Here is a 16,740-nt window from a genome sequence, read left to right on the forward strand (position 1 = left end):
TGCCTTATTACAAATAATACAAACGAGGTAGGAATTGTGTTAGCAATACTTATTTATTCTTGGTTCAAACAATTCGGATGGAATAAAGAACAAAAAACAGGAAACAAGCGAGTACTGAAGCCTTCATCCAGTACAGCTGTAAGATGTGTGACTGAACACAGGAAACACACATACATGGCGGTGTGAATGGTTTACTCTGGACTACTAGGGTCATGTAAGCAACAAACAGTATAGGACAGGTAGACACAATTCACACTTGATTACAGGCTGGTAATGATTTTACACACACACACACACACACACACGCACGCCAATGACCACAGACATTTGTAAACAATGATAAAATATGCCTCTGAATTCACATAAATAGCATATGAGGCCAGACCCGATTGACGTGTTGTTAGCACAGGGGCGGTAACTAGGGTTCAGGTCTACTAACACGTGCTATTTGTGTATTCGTCCTTCACGTATATTCATATACCACATAATTAGACATACGTGTAGCAGCACTATTTGTACTGAACTCGTGAGGCTTATCAGACTGGTTCATATACCACATACGTGTAGCAGCACTATTTGTACTGAACTCGTGAGGCTTATCAGACTGGTTCATACACCACATACGTGTAGCAGCACTATTTGTACTGAACTCGTGAGGCTTATCAGACTGATTCATATACCACATAATTAGACATACGTGTAGCAGCACTATTGGTACTGAACTCGTGAGGCTTATCAGACTGGTTCATACACCACATACGTGTAGCAGTACTATTTGTACTGAACTCCCGAGGTTTATCAGACTGGTTCATATACCACATAATTAGACATACGTGTGGCAGCACTATTTGTACTGAACTCCCAAGGTTTATCAGACTGGTTCATATACCACATAATTAGACATACGTGTGGCAGCACTATTTGTACTGAACTCCCGAGGCTTATCAGACTGGTTCATATACCACATAATTAGACATACGTGTAGCAGCATTATTTGTACTGAACTCGTGAGGCTTATCAGACTGGTTCATACACCACATACGTGTAGCAGTACTATTTGTACTGAACTCCCGAGGTTTATCAGACTGGTTCATATAGCACATACGTGTAGCAGTACTATTTGTACTGAACTCGTGAGGCTTATCAGACTGGTTCATACACCACATACGTGTAGCAGCACTATTTGTACTGAACTCGTGAGGCTTATCAGACTGGTTCATACACCACATACGTGTAGCAGCACTATTTGTACTGAACTCGTGAGGCTTATCAGACTGATTCATACACCACATAATTAGACATACGTGTAGCAGCATTATTTGTACTGAACTCGTGAGGCTTATCAGACCGATTCATATACCACATACGTGTAGCAGCAGTATTTGTACTGAACTCGTGAGGCTTATCAGACTGGTTCATATACCACATAATTAGGCATACGTGTAGCAGTACTATTTGTACTGAACTCGCGAGGCGTGTCAAACTGGTTCATACACCACATACGTGTAGCAGCACTATTTGCACTGAACTGGCGAGGCGTGTCAAACTGGTTCATATAGCACATACGTGTAGCAGCACTATTGGCACTGAACTCCTGTAGTGATGCAGCAGTAAATCACAGCTGACAGTAACACCAGTCAGAAGTAGATTCTTAATCACATGACCAACCAACATAAAATATACTGTTGATATGTATGTCTGTATTAACAGTGCTTCTCCAATCTAACTGATGAGTAACACAAATCAGTTTTGTCAGTGGAACTATACATGTATATGTATATAATAAAATCCTTAAAATAAGCCTTATGGAGAACTTACACCATTCAATAAATACAACTTATATATTAATGACCATGAAACTACTGACAACTTATTGAACATCTTCATGCTATCTGTGTTGATATTCCTGATTTTTAACATTCGCCTAAACAACAAAATTCTGATGAAGAGCAAGATTCTGGTGTGAATAATCACAGATTATCCCCACTGAGCAATTAAGCCGGAAATGTGTTTGATTTTATTGCACTTCAACGAGAAGACCCTTCAATTCTAATTTTGTTACACTGGCTCCAATATAATTTAATATACACTAGTCCAAGCCAACACTCATCACATTTGCGAGGTCACCCAGCCAGCAGTTTCCTGTCTTCCTGAGTCAGAATACTCATAAGATCCACCAGTCCCCAAACTGTTCCCAAGCCTCATGAGGTCAGCAGTTTCCTGTCTTTCTGAGTCAGAGTAATCATAAGATCCACCAGTCCCCAAACTGTTCCCAAGCCTCATGAGGTCAGTAGTTTCCTGTCTTTCTGAGTCAGAGTACTCATAAGATCCACCAGTCCCCAAACTGTTCCCAAGCCTTGTGAGGTCAGCAGTTTCCTGTCTTTCTGAGTCAGAGTAATCATAAGATCCACCAGTCCCCAAACTGTTCCCAAGCCTCATGAGGTCAGTAGTTTCCTGTCTTTCTGAGTCAGAGTAATCATAAGATCCACCAGTCCCCCAAACTGTTCCCAAGCCTCATGAGGTCAGCAGTTTCCTGTCTTCCTGAGTCAGAATACTCATAAGATCCACCAGTCCCCAAACTGTTCCCAAGCCTCATGAGGTCAGCAGTTTCCTGTCTTCCTGAGTCAGAATACTCATAAGATCCACCAGTCCCCCAAACTGTTCCCAAGCCTCATGAGGTCAGCAGTTTCCTGTCTTCCTGAGTCAGGGTACTCATAAAATCCACCAGTCCCCCAAACTGTTCACAAGCCTCATGAGGTCAGCAGTTTCCTGTCTTTCTGAGTCAGAGTACTTATAAGATCCACCAGTCCCCCAAATATTCCCGAGAATCATGAGGTCAGCAGTTTCCTGTCTTTCTGGGTCAGGGTACTCATAAGATCCATGAGTCCCCCAAATGTTCCTCAGCCTCATGAGGCCAGCAGTTTCCTGTCTTTCTGGGTCAGGGTACTCATAAGATCCACGAGTCCCCCAAATGTTCCTCAGCCTCATGAGGCCAGCAGTTTCCTGCCCTCCTGAGTCAGTGTCCTGCAGTTAATGGAGAGAGAGGAAAACCGTTCCCAGTCCACACCCATCACACTCGCCAGGTCCCGAACCTGAAAAAGTCCGGAAGTTGAGTGTGTATTAAGTAAGACTGCTATAGCTTCATTCCCGTGAATCTAGTTGAGTGTGTATTAAGTAAGACTGCTATAGCTTCATTCCCGTGAATCTAGTTGAGTGTGTATTAAGTAAGACTGCTATAGCTTCATTCCCGTGAATCTAGTTGAGTGTGTATTAAGTAAGACTGCTATAGCTTCATTCCCGTGAATCTAGTTGAGTGTGTATTAAGTAAGACTGCTACAGCTTCATTCCCGTGAATCTAGTTGAGTGTGTATTAAGTAAGACTGCTACAGCTTCATTCCCGTGAATCTAGTTGAGTGTGTATTAAGTAAGACTGCTACAGCTTCATTCCCGTGAATCTAGTTGAGTGTGTATTAAGTAAGACTGCTATAGCTTCATTCCCGTGAATCTAGTTGAGTGTGTATTAAGTAAGACTGCTATAGCTTCATTCCCGTGAATCTAGTTGAGTGTGTATTAAGTAAGACTGCTACAGCTTCATTCCCGTGAATCTAGTTGAGTGTGTATTAAGTAAGACTGCTACAGCTTCATTCCCGTGAATCTAGTTGAGTGTGTATTAAGTAAGACTGCTATAGCTTCATTCCCGTGAATCTAGTTGAGTGTGTATTAAGTAAGACTGCTATAGCTTCATTCCCGTGAATCTAGTTGAGTGTGTATTAAGTAAGACTGCTATAGCTTCACTCCCGTGAATCTAGTTGAGTGTGTATTAAGTAAGACTGCTATAGCTTCACTCCCGTGAATCTAGTTGAGTGTGTATTAAGTAAGACTGCTACAGCTTCATTCCCGTGAATCTAGTTGAGTGTGTATTAAGTAAGACTGCTATAGCTTCATTCCCGTGAATCTAGTTGAGTGTGTATTAAGTAAGACTGCTATAGCTTCATTCCCGTGAATCTAGTTGAGTGTGTATTAAGTAAGACTGCTATAGCTTCATTCCCGTGAATCTAGTTGAGTGTGTATTAAGTAAGACTGCTACAGCTTCATTCCCGTGAATCTAGTTGAGTGTGTATTAAGTAAGACTGCTATAGCTTCATTCCCGTGAATCTAGTTGAGTGTGTATTAAGTAAGACTGCTATAGCTTCATTCCCGTGAATCTAGTTGAGTGTGTATTAAGTAAGACTGCTACAGCTTCATTCCCGTGAATCTAGTTGAGTGTGTATTAAGTAAGACTGCTATAGCTTCATTCCCGTGAATCTAGTTGAGTGTGTATTAAGTAAGACTGCTACAGCTTCATTCCCGTGAATCTACACTATACTTTGTGAAGCTCAACACTGGCAATGGGAATATCTTACTGTTGTATTAGCCATATAACAAAAAAAACACAAAACTGCCACTCATTAAAACGAAGCCACCCATGTTTCACATACTGTCTTCATACACCAAATAAACACCTCCTCCAGTCACTTGAAAGTATCCCTCAAATCTACCAGGAAATCACCACAGAAGTAAAAGAGTTGATGATATGTCTTGAAATGAAAGTAAATTTATTAAAGTATAAGACATGATAAGTACTTGTTGGTTTGTTTGGTGCTTTACCTTGTACTTACATGTATCAACACTACTTCACTTCCTTACTTAAGGAAGAGGATAAACCCTTCTCACAACATTCCAATATTTACTTCCTTACTGGTATGACCTCTTCCAATGGAGGAAGGAGATAAACCCTGCTCACAACATACCCATATGTATCAACACTACTTCACTTCCTTACTTGTATGACCTCTTTGAACAGAGAAGGAGATAAACCCTGCTCACAACATACTCATATGTATCAACACTACTTCACTTCCTTACTGGTATGACCTCTTTGAACAGAGGAGATAAACCCTGCTCACAACATACCCATATGTATCAACACTACTTCACTTCCTTACTTGTATGACCTCTTTGAACAGAGGAGATAAACCCTGCTCACAACATACCCATATGTATCAACACTACTTCACTTCCTTACTTGTATGACCTCTTTGAACAGAGAAGGAGATAAACCCTGCTCACAACATACCCATATGTATCAACACTATCTTGTAAATCTCAGTGGTTAAGGCCTAGCAGTCCAGGTATGTTATCATAACGACATAATGACTCATAACGACTCCAGGGGCGTGACCTCTTACTTCACTTGTTAAGGCCTAACAGTCTCGACCACAGCATTTAGTGTTAGTTTACAGTCACAGGTCTCTTCTGCCAGGTATGTTATCATAACGACAGACTCCAGGGGCATGACCTCTTACTTCACTTGTTAAGGCCTAACAGTCTCGACCACAGCATTTGGTATTAGTTTACAGTCACAGGTCTCTTCTGCCAGGTATGTTATCATAACGACAAACTCCAGGGGCATGACCTCTTACTTCACTTGTTAAGGCCTAACAGTCTCGACCACAGCATTTAGAGTTAGTTTACAGTCACAGGTCTCTTCTGCCAGGTATGTTATCATAACGACAGACTCCAGGGGCATGACCTCTTACTTCACTTGTTAAGGCCTAACAGTCTCGACCACAGCATTTGGTATTAGTTTACAGTCACAGGTCTCTTCTGCCAGGTATGTTATCATAACGACAGACTCCAGGGGCATGACCTCTTACTTCACTTGTTAAGGCCTAACAGTCTCGACCACAGCATTTGGTATTAGTTTACAGTCACAGGTCTCTTCTGCCAGGTATGTTATCATAACGACAGATTCCAGGGGCATGACCTCTTACTTCACTTGTTAAGGCCTAACAGTCTCGACCACAGCATTTGGTATTAGTTTACAGTCACAGGTCTCTTCTGCCAGGTATGTTATCATAACGACAAACTCCAGGGGCATGACCTCTTACTTCACTTGTTAAGGCCTAACAGTCTCGACCACAGCATTTGGTATTAGTTTACAGTCACAGGTCTCTTCTGCCAGGTATGTTATCATAACGACAGACTCCAGGGGCATGACCTCTTACTTCACTTGTTAAGGCCTAACAGTCTCGACCACAGCATTTAGTGTTAGTTTACAGTCACAGGTCTCTTCAGCCAGGTATCTTGACATAAAGTCAGACTTTAGTGGAAGGATTTCTTACCTCACGGTTGGTCCTCATCATTTTCACCATATTCCAAAGAAGAAGATTTGCTGGAATTAAACAAGACGAGCTATCAAAAGAATGGCACAGATCTGGTCTTCATTCATATGTACATGTAGGCCTACAGACATCTGAGTATATCCATCATAAAAGTATGCCATCTGGGCGGTTAAGAGACTTTAGCTTAGCTTTTGACATTAACTAAAGTGTCTGTGAGCTAAACATACATGTATTAAATTAAAAATGACCAATGATCAAAGAGAACCCCCTGCCTACATGTATAAAATTAGAAAAGATCCAAGACCCCAGTGAACCCCGTGCATACATGTATAAAATTAGAACAGATCCAAGACCCCAGTGAACCCCATGCATACATGTATAAAATTAGAACAGATCCAAGACCCCAGTGAACCCCATGCATACATGTATAAAATTAGAACAGATCCAAGACCCCAGCGAACCCCATGCATACATGTTTAAGATCAGAATTGATAAATGATCTCAGAGAACCCTACACATGTATAACATTAGAACTGATCAAAGATCTCACAGCAACACACTTCTACACCTAAAATCACAAATATCACATATTAACTCTGCACTTACAAATTTTTTTTCACCAGAACTCTAATTACAAATAACTGAAGACATTAATACAAATTTTGAATGAAGACATTAATACCTGATATCACATAATCTGAATGAAGACAATAATACTAGATATCACATATTCTGATTGGAGAATTATTTCATGTCATATGTATACCGACTGGAGACATTCATACTTGATATCACATATTTTCAAGGGAGACATTAAAATTTGATATCATATATATACTGACTGGAGACACTAATACTTGATATCTCATTCTGAGTGGAGACATTAATATTTGATATCATATATATACTGACTGGAGACATTAATACTTGATATCACATTCTGAGTGGAGACATTAATATTTGATATCACATATATACTGACTGGAGACATTCATACTTGATATCACATATTTTGAGTGGGAACATTAATGTTTGATATCATATATATACTGACTGGAGACATTAATACTTGATATCACCTATTTTGAGTGGGGATATTAATATGTGATATCATATATTCTGAATGGAGAAATTTATACTTGATATCGCACATTTTCAATGGAGACATCAGATAGTACACATCTACATGTCATGTTCAAAGTACATGATTCGTGCACAGACAAGATGCTGTTTTGTACATGTATATTTTACATAATTTCTGTAGCAAAAATACATATGCTGACATTTTCATCAAAGCATTGCTTAGTTTCACAGGACAATTGCGCCTACCTGTCTTTTCTGAGAGCTCCTTTGTCAAACACTGTAACACAGCACTGGCCAACTCCACAGAGGTATCAGCACTCACCTGTATGAGATAGAATCATCTATGGAACTTTAACAGCTAGGGTGTTCTACACATCTTTATTTTATTACAAAAATTGTAGTCACAACATTCTGGATTATACAGGACTTGATCGCTGATTAAAGCCATTTTCAAGATTTTTCTCTCATACAAGGACAGTTAGTTGGACAAACCATCAAGATTTGACAAGTTACTGACAAACTTTTGTATATCTGTTAAACAGATATGTTCACCATATTGGTGGAATACATACATTTTCAAACAATGTCGGACAGAACCTGTTGGTATCTGCAGCTGTACCCAGGCCTGCTCGGCCATGCACAGAAAAAGCGGTGACACTCTTACCCCGTAGTAGAGGAGATTAGTGACGGCAGCAGCCCCTACACCCCAGGCCTCGGGCCGATCACCTAGCAGACTCAGGACACAGAGGGCAGTGGTCAGTCTCAGATTTGTGCTGGTCACTTTGGCCACAGTGACAGGTGACGTTGAGGTAAGAAGCTGATGACCCGCTTTACTGGAGCCACAATTGACAACCTGGGTGATTCAGAACATAACAGAATGCTGTAAAGACAAAGCAGGCTGCACCTCTTCTTGCCATTTCAGAATGAAATGCCATCCGTTATAAAAGTCACAGAAAGCAGTTATTGTTATCAAATAACAGGACAATATTATGATCAATGACAATTATAGTTGTATATTTAATAATTTCCTGTAGTTATATTAGAACACTGCACTAGAAACTGAACCCAAACAGAGGAAATTAAACTCAGACAGAGGAAACTCAACTCAGACAGAGGAAAACTAAGCACAGACTGAGAAAACTGAACTCAGACACTGGAAACTCAACTCAGACAGAGGAAACTTAACTCAGATACAGGAACCTCTATCTCAACTCAGACAAGACTGAACACCACCACTGTTCATCATCTTCACAGCAAACATGTACACTGTTGTGAGGAACCTCAACTCAGACAGGACTGATCATCACCACCATTCATCATCTTCACAGCAAACATGTACACTGTAGTGAGGAAACTCAGCTCAGACAGGACTGATTATCACCACCATTCATCATCTTCACAGCAAACATGTACACTGTTGTGAGGAACCGCCACTCAGACAGGACTGATCACCACCATCACTTATCATCTTAACACAACACTGACTTGTTCAGACGTACCATTTTGATAAGGGTGGGGAGTAGGTGCTGTGGGAGACTCTCCCCTGCCTGAAGCATGGTGGACAGGGTGTGCTGACGGTCAGCCTTCATGGCCTCTACGCCCTGGGGCTTAAGACTGGTCAGCTGAAGTAGAGAGCCAGCCACCTGACGAATTCTGTCACAGGATGTAGAGTTCAGCAACACTGCACCTGCCAAGGAAATCAACACACTGTATGGAAATCAGGAATGGTTCACCTTAACCATGAGGACTGTACGTGTACCTGCCAGGTAAATCAACACACTGTATGGAAATCAGGAATGGTTCACCTTAACCATGAGGACTGTACATGTACCTGCCAGGTAAATCAACACACTGTATGGAAATCAGGAATGGTTCACCTTAACCATGAGGACTGTACGTGTACCTGCCAGGTAAATCAACACACTGTATGGAAATCAGGAATGGTTCACCTTAACCATGAGGACTGTACGTGTACCTGCCATGGAAATCAACACACTGTATGGAAATCAGGAATGGTTCACCTTAACCATGAGGACTGTACATGTACCTGCCAGGTAAATCAACACACTGTATGGAAATCAGGAATGGATCACCTTAACCATGAGGACTGTACATGTACCTGCCAGGTAAATCGACACACTGTATGGAAATCAGGAATGGATCACCTTAACCATGAGGACTGTACATGTACCTGCCAGGTAAATCAACACACTGTATGGAAATCAGGAATGGTTCACCTTAACCATGAGGACTGTACATGTACCTGCCAGGTAAATCAACACACTGTATGGAAATCAGGAATGGATCACCTTAACCATGAGGACTGTACATGTACCTGCCAGGTAAATCGACACACTGTATGGAAATCAGGAATGGATCACCTTAACCATGAGGACTGTACATGTACCTGCCAGGTAAATCAACACACTGTATGGAAATCAGGAATGGTTCACCTTAACCATGAGGACTGTACATGTACCTGCCAGGTAAATCAACACACTGTATGGAAATCAGGAATGGATCACCTTAACCATGAGGACTGTACATGTACCTGCCAGGTAAATCGACACACTGTATGGAAATCAGCTGACATTCAAGAGAGGCTTTAGGACTTAAACAGTATGCTGATGGCCAGTTTTACCTGTATTTACCTGTATGGTGGAATACCTGTATTTAACAACCAGCTTTTGACAGGTTACTGGCAAATTTTTCACTTATTGTGACAAGGCAACCCAACCCCACCTCCACCCACCAAGAACAATGAAAGTAAGTCATGTCTGAGACTGGTTTTGAACCCATGCCTTGCATGATCTGTAGTTGTGGCAATCATCTTAACTACTTCTGGCACAACCTTCAAAACTAAAGGACAATATTATTAAAATTACACCAGAGAGATAGTTCTCACTGAAGGATGCTAATACCTGATGTATTACCAATATTACCAGAATACTGGCTCTTACCTAGGGCTTGGATATGCTCTACACCGAGGGAGGTGAGACAGCCATTAGTGACCATAAGGAAGTCCATCATGGCCTCTGTCAGCTTCACAGACTCCGGGGAAAGGACAGACTTCAGAGACTCCCTCGTCATGTTGTTCTCATCCAGAATCTGACAATAAAACACAAAGGTACATGTAGTATACTGACACAAGACATGACACCATATATAACATCCTACACAATCACAGTATACTGACACTGGACACAACACCAGATATGACACCCCACTCAATTATAGTATATTGATACCAGATATGACATCCCACCCAATTATAGCATATTGATACCAGATATGACACAACACCCAATTATAGTATATTGATATCAGATGTGACACCCCACCCAATCACTGTATACTGACACTGAACATGAAACCCAACTTCATCACTATATACCGACACTGGACATGACACCCGATATGATACTCTACAAACACGAGATATGACACCCCACCCAAACACTGTGTACTGACACTGGACATGATACCCAATATGACACCCTATCCAATAACTGTATACTGACACTGGACATGGCACCAGATATGACATCTCGCTCAATCCAATATACGGACATTGTACATGAAACCCCACTCAATCAAAGAGTACAGACACTGGACATGACACTGGGCTTGACACCATATGTGACATCCCGGCCAATCACTGTACCCTGACATTGGACATCAAACTCCACGCAGTCAATGTATGCTGACCCTGGACATGACATTCGTTATGATACCCTACAAACACTAGATATGACACCCCACCCAATCACTGTATAATGACAATGGACAGGACATCATATGTGACAGCCCCTTGTAAACTGACACTAGACATGACATCAGATATGACACCCCACCCAACCACTGTATACTGACACCAGATATGACACCCTAATCAATCACTGTTTACTGACACTGGACATAAAACCCCACTCAATCACAGTACACTGACACTGGAAATGATGCCAAATTTGAAACTCTACCCAATCACAGTATACTCACACCAGATATGACACCCCACCAAATCACTGTATACTGACACTGGACGTGACACCCCACCCAATCACTGTACACTGACGATGGACATGAAACCCCACCCAATCAATGTCCACTGACACTGGACATGAAACCCCACCCAATCACTGTACACTGACGATGGAGATGACACCAGATATCTCACCCTATCCATCACTGTATACATGTCCCCCCAATCACCGTATACTGACACTGGACATGACACCCCACTCAATCACTGTATACTGACGACGGACAAGACACCTCGCTCAATAACTGTATACTGACACTGGACATGACACCCCACTCAATCACTGTATACTGACACACCGGACATGACACCCCATGCAATCACTGTATAATGACACACTGGGCATGACACCCCACTCATTCACTGTATACTGATGAAGGACATGGCACCACATGACACCCCTCCCAATACCAGTATGCTGACATAAGATATGACACCCCATATCTCAATCACAACATACTGACACTGGACATGATAACACATATCACACTCCATATGACACCTCCACCCATTCACAACTTACTGACACCTGACATGACACCACAGATCACACCCAACACAACACCCTACCAACCCAATCACAGTATACTGACAAGGCATGCCACTCAACTACAGTATAATAAATGAATAAATGAATGAATGCTTGGTCTTTGTACTCAACAATTTTTCAATCATATAATGAGGAGTCTGTACATATAATGTGTCTTCTTGTGGCCGGACGAGTCCATGCCGCCAAAGTGTTGCCGCCACTGATGACTGTATCATGTTGAAGACCTGCAGGACATGGGTTTGATCCCAGTCTCCCAACTTCAAGGCAAACGCTAAAAGCATTAGGCCACCAAAGTCTACACAGTATAATGACACAAGACACAACACCTTACTCAATCACAATATACTGACACAAGACATACACAACATACTTACAGCAGACAAGTGATAAGTGACCTTGTCCAGTCCCTCTTCTTACCCCAGTTGTGGACAGTTCCATCTGACATTTGAATGGCTCAGGTGACATTATACATGGCCACTTATTAACTAACACCGTAGTTTTTATACCACAGCACCAAACACATACCTTGTCCCTAATGAAGAAGTGAAGAAGCCGATATGTACATCATACCTGTTGTACAGTTGTGGTAAACACAACAGGCTCCCTGTCCAGGACATCTGCCTTTGGGTGAGCTGCACAGTCGCTGGAGGTTTTGTTAATAGCAGATTCCGCTTTGGGTTGACTTTGTGATGCCGACCGTGTTGTTCCTTTAGGGGGCGTTCCTGGCGAGGTTCCCTGGGGAAAAACCCGATGACCCCCCTCTGGCGTAACAGACATGGAATCTAATAGTGGTTTTAGCATCTGACCAAATGGACTGCAAGAGAAATCAACTGATATACATGTACAGGTCACTTTTCCATTTACACCATGATAATCTCTGTTCTGGGGTTTTCCATTTACATCATGATAGTCTCTTTTCTAGGATTTTCCACTTACACCATGATAGTCTCTGTTCTGGGGTTTTCCACTCACACCATGATAGTCTCTGTTCTAGGAGTAGAGTAAACTGGAATTCCTAATCTAAAATACTTAACTTTGTAGCTACCTGACAAACCACCCGACTACAACAAAAGCTGGATTTGAACGTAGTGAGCCATAGTGGAAAATGTTTTAATTAGAATAATTTCAGATTAGCTTAAAGCCAGTGACAGGGCAGCAGTTGAGGGTGAGATTTCACTCGCTCTTGCTGCACCACAAGTAAATACAGCTTCTTACCACCAAACCACAACACAAATGATGATCACAGATCAAGACATTTTCTGATTTTTCTATTTATTTTTTCTCTTTTCATTGCAGGGTGACAGAAAATGAAAAGATCATCAGACAACGCAGTAAAATTTCAAATAATAACCCTGGTACACCTACGTTGTCATGACTTCAGCAGGAAGACTGGTGATGTGGGAGGGGATGTCCTTTCCAGTCAGAAACTGACAAACTTCAGAGCTAAATGTATTACAGTTGTGCTCAAGCAAATGGTAACACTCAGGCCTGGAAAAATACAAATAAACAAAATGTACAACAAATATGATCATTCTTCTTTTGTCAGCACAATTTTCTGGTCCTTGTTTTTTTCTCTATGACAGCCAGTCTGCGAAAAGAAGATAACAGCCTTCACAGTATTCCCATTTTAATTAATTACCATAAACTATAGTAAATTATTTTGCCGTCTACTCTTTTTTTTTAACCTCTGTGAAAGTCTGTGCTATCATAGAATGTGTAATGATGGATATTTCCATATGCAATCTGCTTCATGTCTTCTTTAAATCTGAAATAGTCGGGCTCACTGGAACCTACCTACATGTACACCACCCCCAACCGCTCACCCCCACAAAAAACTGAGTTACTGACCGGAATGCAGATGCGGACAGTTCCTGGAGATAATCCCTGAAGACTTCCTGAGGCACTTGAGTTGTACCCATATCCTGGATAGAGTCTGGCTGGCCCAGTATGGTACCCATCTACATTACAAACAAACAGGATATAGAATTGTTCATTTACTTGTTTGTGGGCAATATTTCTCACAAACACTGAGGCAAAAAAAGAATAGAAATGTTGGCCATGTGATCTCATCTGTGTAAATCAAATGGACAACAGTGTATAAAACACACAAGCACATGCAGACGTATTGCAATTCAGCTGTGTAAATCAAATGGACAACAGTGTATAAAACACAAAAGCACATGCAGACGTACTGCAATTCAGCTGTGTAAATCAAATGGACAACAGTGTATAAAACACACAAACACAGGCGTATTGCAATTCAGCTGTGTAAATCAAATGGACAACAGTGTATAAAACACACAAACACAGGCGTATTGCAATTCAGCTGTGTAAAAGTAAGACCATTTTTAAGCGGCCCTTTATCAGTATTTCTATATATAGTTTTGTTCACTCTGTACATACTGGTGGACAGCTCTCGATCCCTCCTCCCCCAAAATAGAATTCCTGCCCATACACCATAACACTCGTGTGCCACACCCCATCTATCTGTTTTCCTGGAAAATGCAAAAAAAAAAAAAAAGGAAAAAAGAAAAAAATTAATACATACAGTACATGTATTTAGCCGTTTATCTGGTTGTTGTATGCCATTATTTTATGCCGTACTCAAGACTATTTCACTTGTATGACAGCAGCCAGCATCACAGTGGGGTAGGAAAATGGGGGAAACACAAAGCATATTCGCATTTCGGTGATAGTCCTTTCCACATATGACTGGAGAGGAAGTCAGCATGTTGGACTTGAACTCGCAACCACACTGATGAGAGGCTCCAGAGTCATTGTGTTGTGCTAGAACACGCCAACCACGTGTACCTGGCTATGTTATATATACTATTTATAATACATGTAGTACTAATACAAAGCAAAATATTGACAATACAATTCATCATAGAAGTCAAGTTAATAATGTAACAGTGTTTAAATCTTTCGACATGGTTTCATTTATTTACTTCATTGGTGCTTTACACTGTACTCTAAATACACTCTGTAAGTCACTTATACAACAGTGGCCAGCACTATAGTGGGAGGAAACCGGGCTGTGCTCAGGCAACACTGTTTTTTTATATGAGCACTGCTCTCATTTACTGAAAGATACAAAGTAACTTACATAAACCCACAATTGGTTATAATTTGGAACTATCAAAGCTCAACTTTCTTTAAGGAGAGTATCTTGGTGTGGCATTTGTCTGAAAATGATCTATATTTGACTGAATCTTTGTCCCTATTTCAATCAGCACAAAACCCAACCCATCAAAATAATCCACGGAACACATAAGAGTACACAGACAATGTCAAAAGTATACACTGGTTAAATCCTTTTTGATTATATGGCATTATCTTGTAAGACAATGGCATGGAAATGAACATCCAGAACTTTCTAAATTTTAATGATGCAGCCTACAACATAAAACAAACCTTGGGCATACCTGTAGGGCACCTCAGCCACATTTTTGGAAATTTCTGACAAAAGTGTCAAGTTTATCTTCCAAAGTTTACAGTTTGTGTTGGTTACATTTCTTCAGTTGTTTAATGATGTAAAATAGAATTTTTCCCAAAAATACAGGTGGGGTGACCTGCATCAGTACGAGTGTTGTTGTACAGGAGTGTCCAAAGACACATGCATGTTTTAGTCCATGCCACTGTCTTTGGACATAATTAGATTAATCACAATTTCTTGTGATCTCAAATATGCTGAATATATTTACTGTTTGATAACGATTATTTTGAGTTCTTTACTGGTGGGCTATGCTTAGCATAAACCAAAATATGGTCGAAAACAAATTTGTCGATACCTGTGCCCGACATCAATGGATCCTTAAAGGTTGAAGGATGCACAATTCCAAAATAATCTAACTCAGTTAGCTGTTAATCTCACGATCAAGGAAGCTCTGCCATCAAAAATAAAAAGTTATGAATGAATAACGCAAAAACGATCGACATACATGTATATGTTTAACCGTTTGTGTTTCGGCCGGATCGTACCAATGTATGTGATCGTCGAAAAAGAACAGATGATTACAATTTACAGACTGTTATAACCTTACCTAAAAGGGCCATAGACATGCCTCTGGCCATGCCTTTAGAGATGTCGTAAATATACAGCTTTACCGGGAGGCCATCCATCATCAAGCCAGCCGTACTCCCTTTTCGTCGAAATTTAAGTTCTTACACGTCACCTTACTCTTTTCCTTGTTCTTAAATACAATGACTAATTCACTATTGGTCTGATCGACTTATAATCAAGAGCACTTTTAAGGTATTCGCACGGCAGCGGGCTAACTCGGCACGTTGTGGGCTGTTGTTGTTGTTATGAAGCAAACGTCAATACACCCGTGTTCGCATGCATAACATTCACGACAACCATGACATAGAATTCTTCATCACCAGGTAGTCACCTTTAAATACAATATCTCAGTTTGGAAGATTCCAGAAAATCACAACGTTATGACGTATACACGTGATCACTGAATGAATCGACAGAAATGACTAGTGCCATGTTTATTTCGGTAGTTGCAATGTCATCCAGTTCAAAGGGACCTAACTACCTAATAAAATGTTTTCTCGCTCATTGAACAGTGGTCTCCCCTGCCACCGTGGTCCTCTCGCCGAGGTAAAGGCCTGTACCGTCTGTGTTTCACGATATGTTAATCGTCACTTTTGGCAGAGAAAACTCTTCTGAAATGCCATTATTCTCATTTTTCATAATATTGAACTGAGTAATTTTGAGTTAGGTTAGGCTTTCACCGTTTAGGAAATGAGCTGATTGATCTGGAGTAATCCAATAGCCAAGCTCACTTACGGTAGTACCTGTTTGATACCCTTACTACAGTTAATGGGTGGGAAAACGTTGAGTACAGACAATATGTCGAGGAAACCTTAGGCATCTGCTATGGGTGGAGGAA

At 41.0% G+C, this 16,740-nt stretch overlaps 1 protein-coding gene across 2 annotated transcripts; it reads right to left on the reverse strand.

The window, feature by feature from the left end:
• Positions 1-289: 289 nt before the first annotated feature.
• Positions 290-16,335, reverse strand: LOC135476036 (uncharacterized). 2 transcript variants are annotated; one of them, XM_064755970.1, is made up of 11 exons: positions 15,883-16,335; positions 14,243-14,334; positions 13,688-13,797; positions 13,205-13,327; positions 12,410-12,653; positions 10,208-10,355; positions 8,747-8,934; positions 7,912-8,100; positions 7,494-7,569; positions 6,165-6,214; positions 290-3,092 (listed from the first exon to the last, which is right to left on the reverse strand). In XM_064755970.1, the coding sequence occupies exons 1-11, from the start codon at positions 15,962-15,964 to the stop codon at positions 2,985-2,987; spliced, it is 1,410 nt and encodes a 469-aa protein (XP_064612040.1). In that variant the 5' UTR covers positions 15,965-16,335; the 3' UTR covers positions 290-2,984. The 2 variants fall into 2 exon arrangements, with proteins under 2 accessions (XP_064612040.1, XP_064612041.1); XM_064755971.1 differs by lacking the exon at positions 290-3,092 and adding an exon at positions 4,255-4,577.
• Between the last annotated feature and the right edge of the window lie 405 nt (positions 16,336-16,740).

This window comes from Liolophura sinensis, chromosome 1 (assembly GCF_032854445.1).
Source record: "Liolophura sinensis isolate JHLJ2023 chromosome 1, CUHK_Ljap_v2, whole genome shotgun sequence".
Taxonomy (NCBI): Eukaryota; Metazoa; Mollusca; class Polyplacophora; order Chitonida; family Chitonidae; genus Liolophura; species Liolophura sinensis.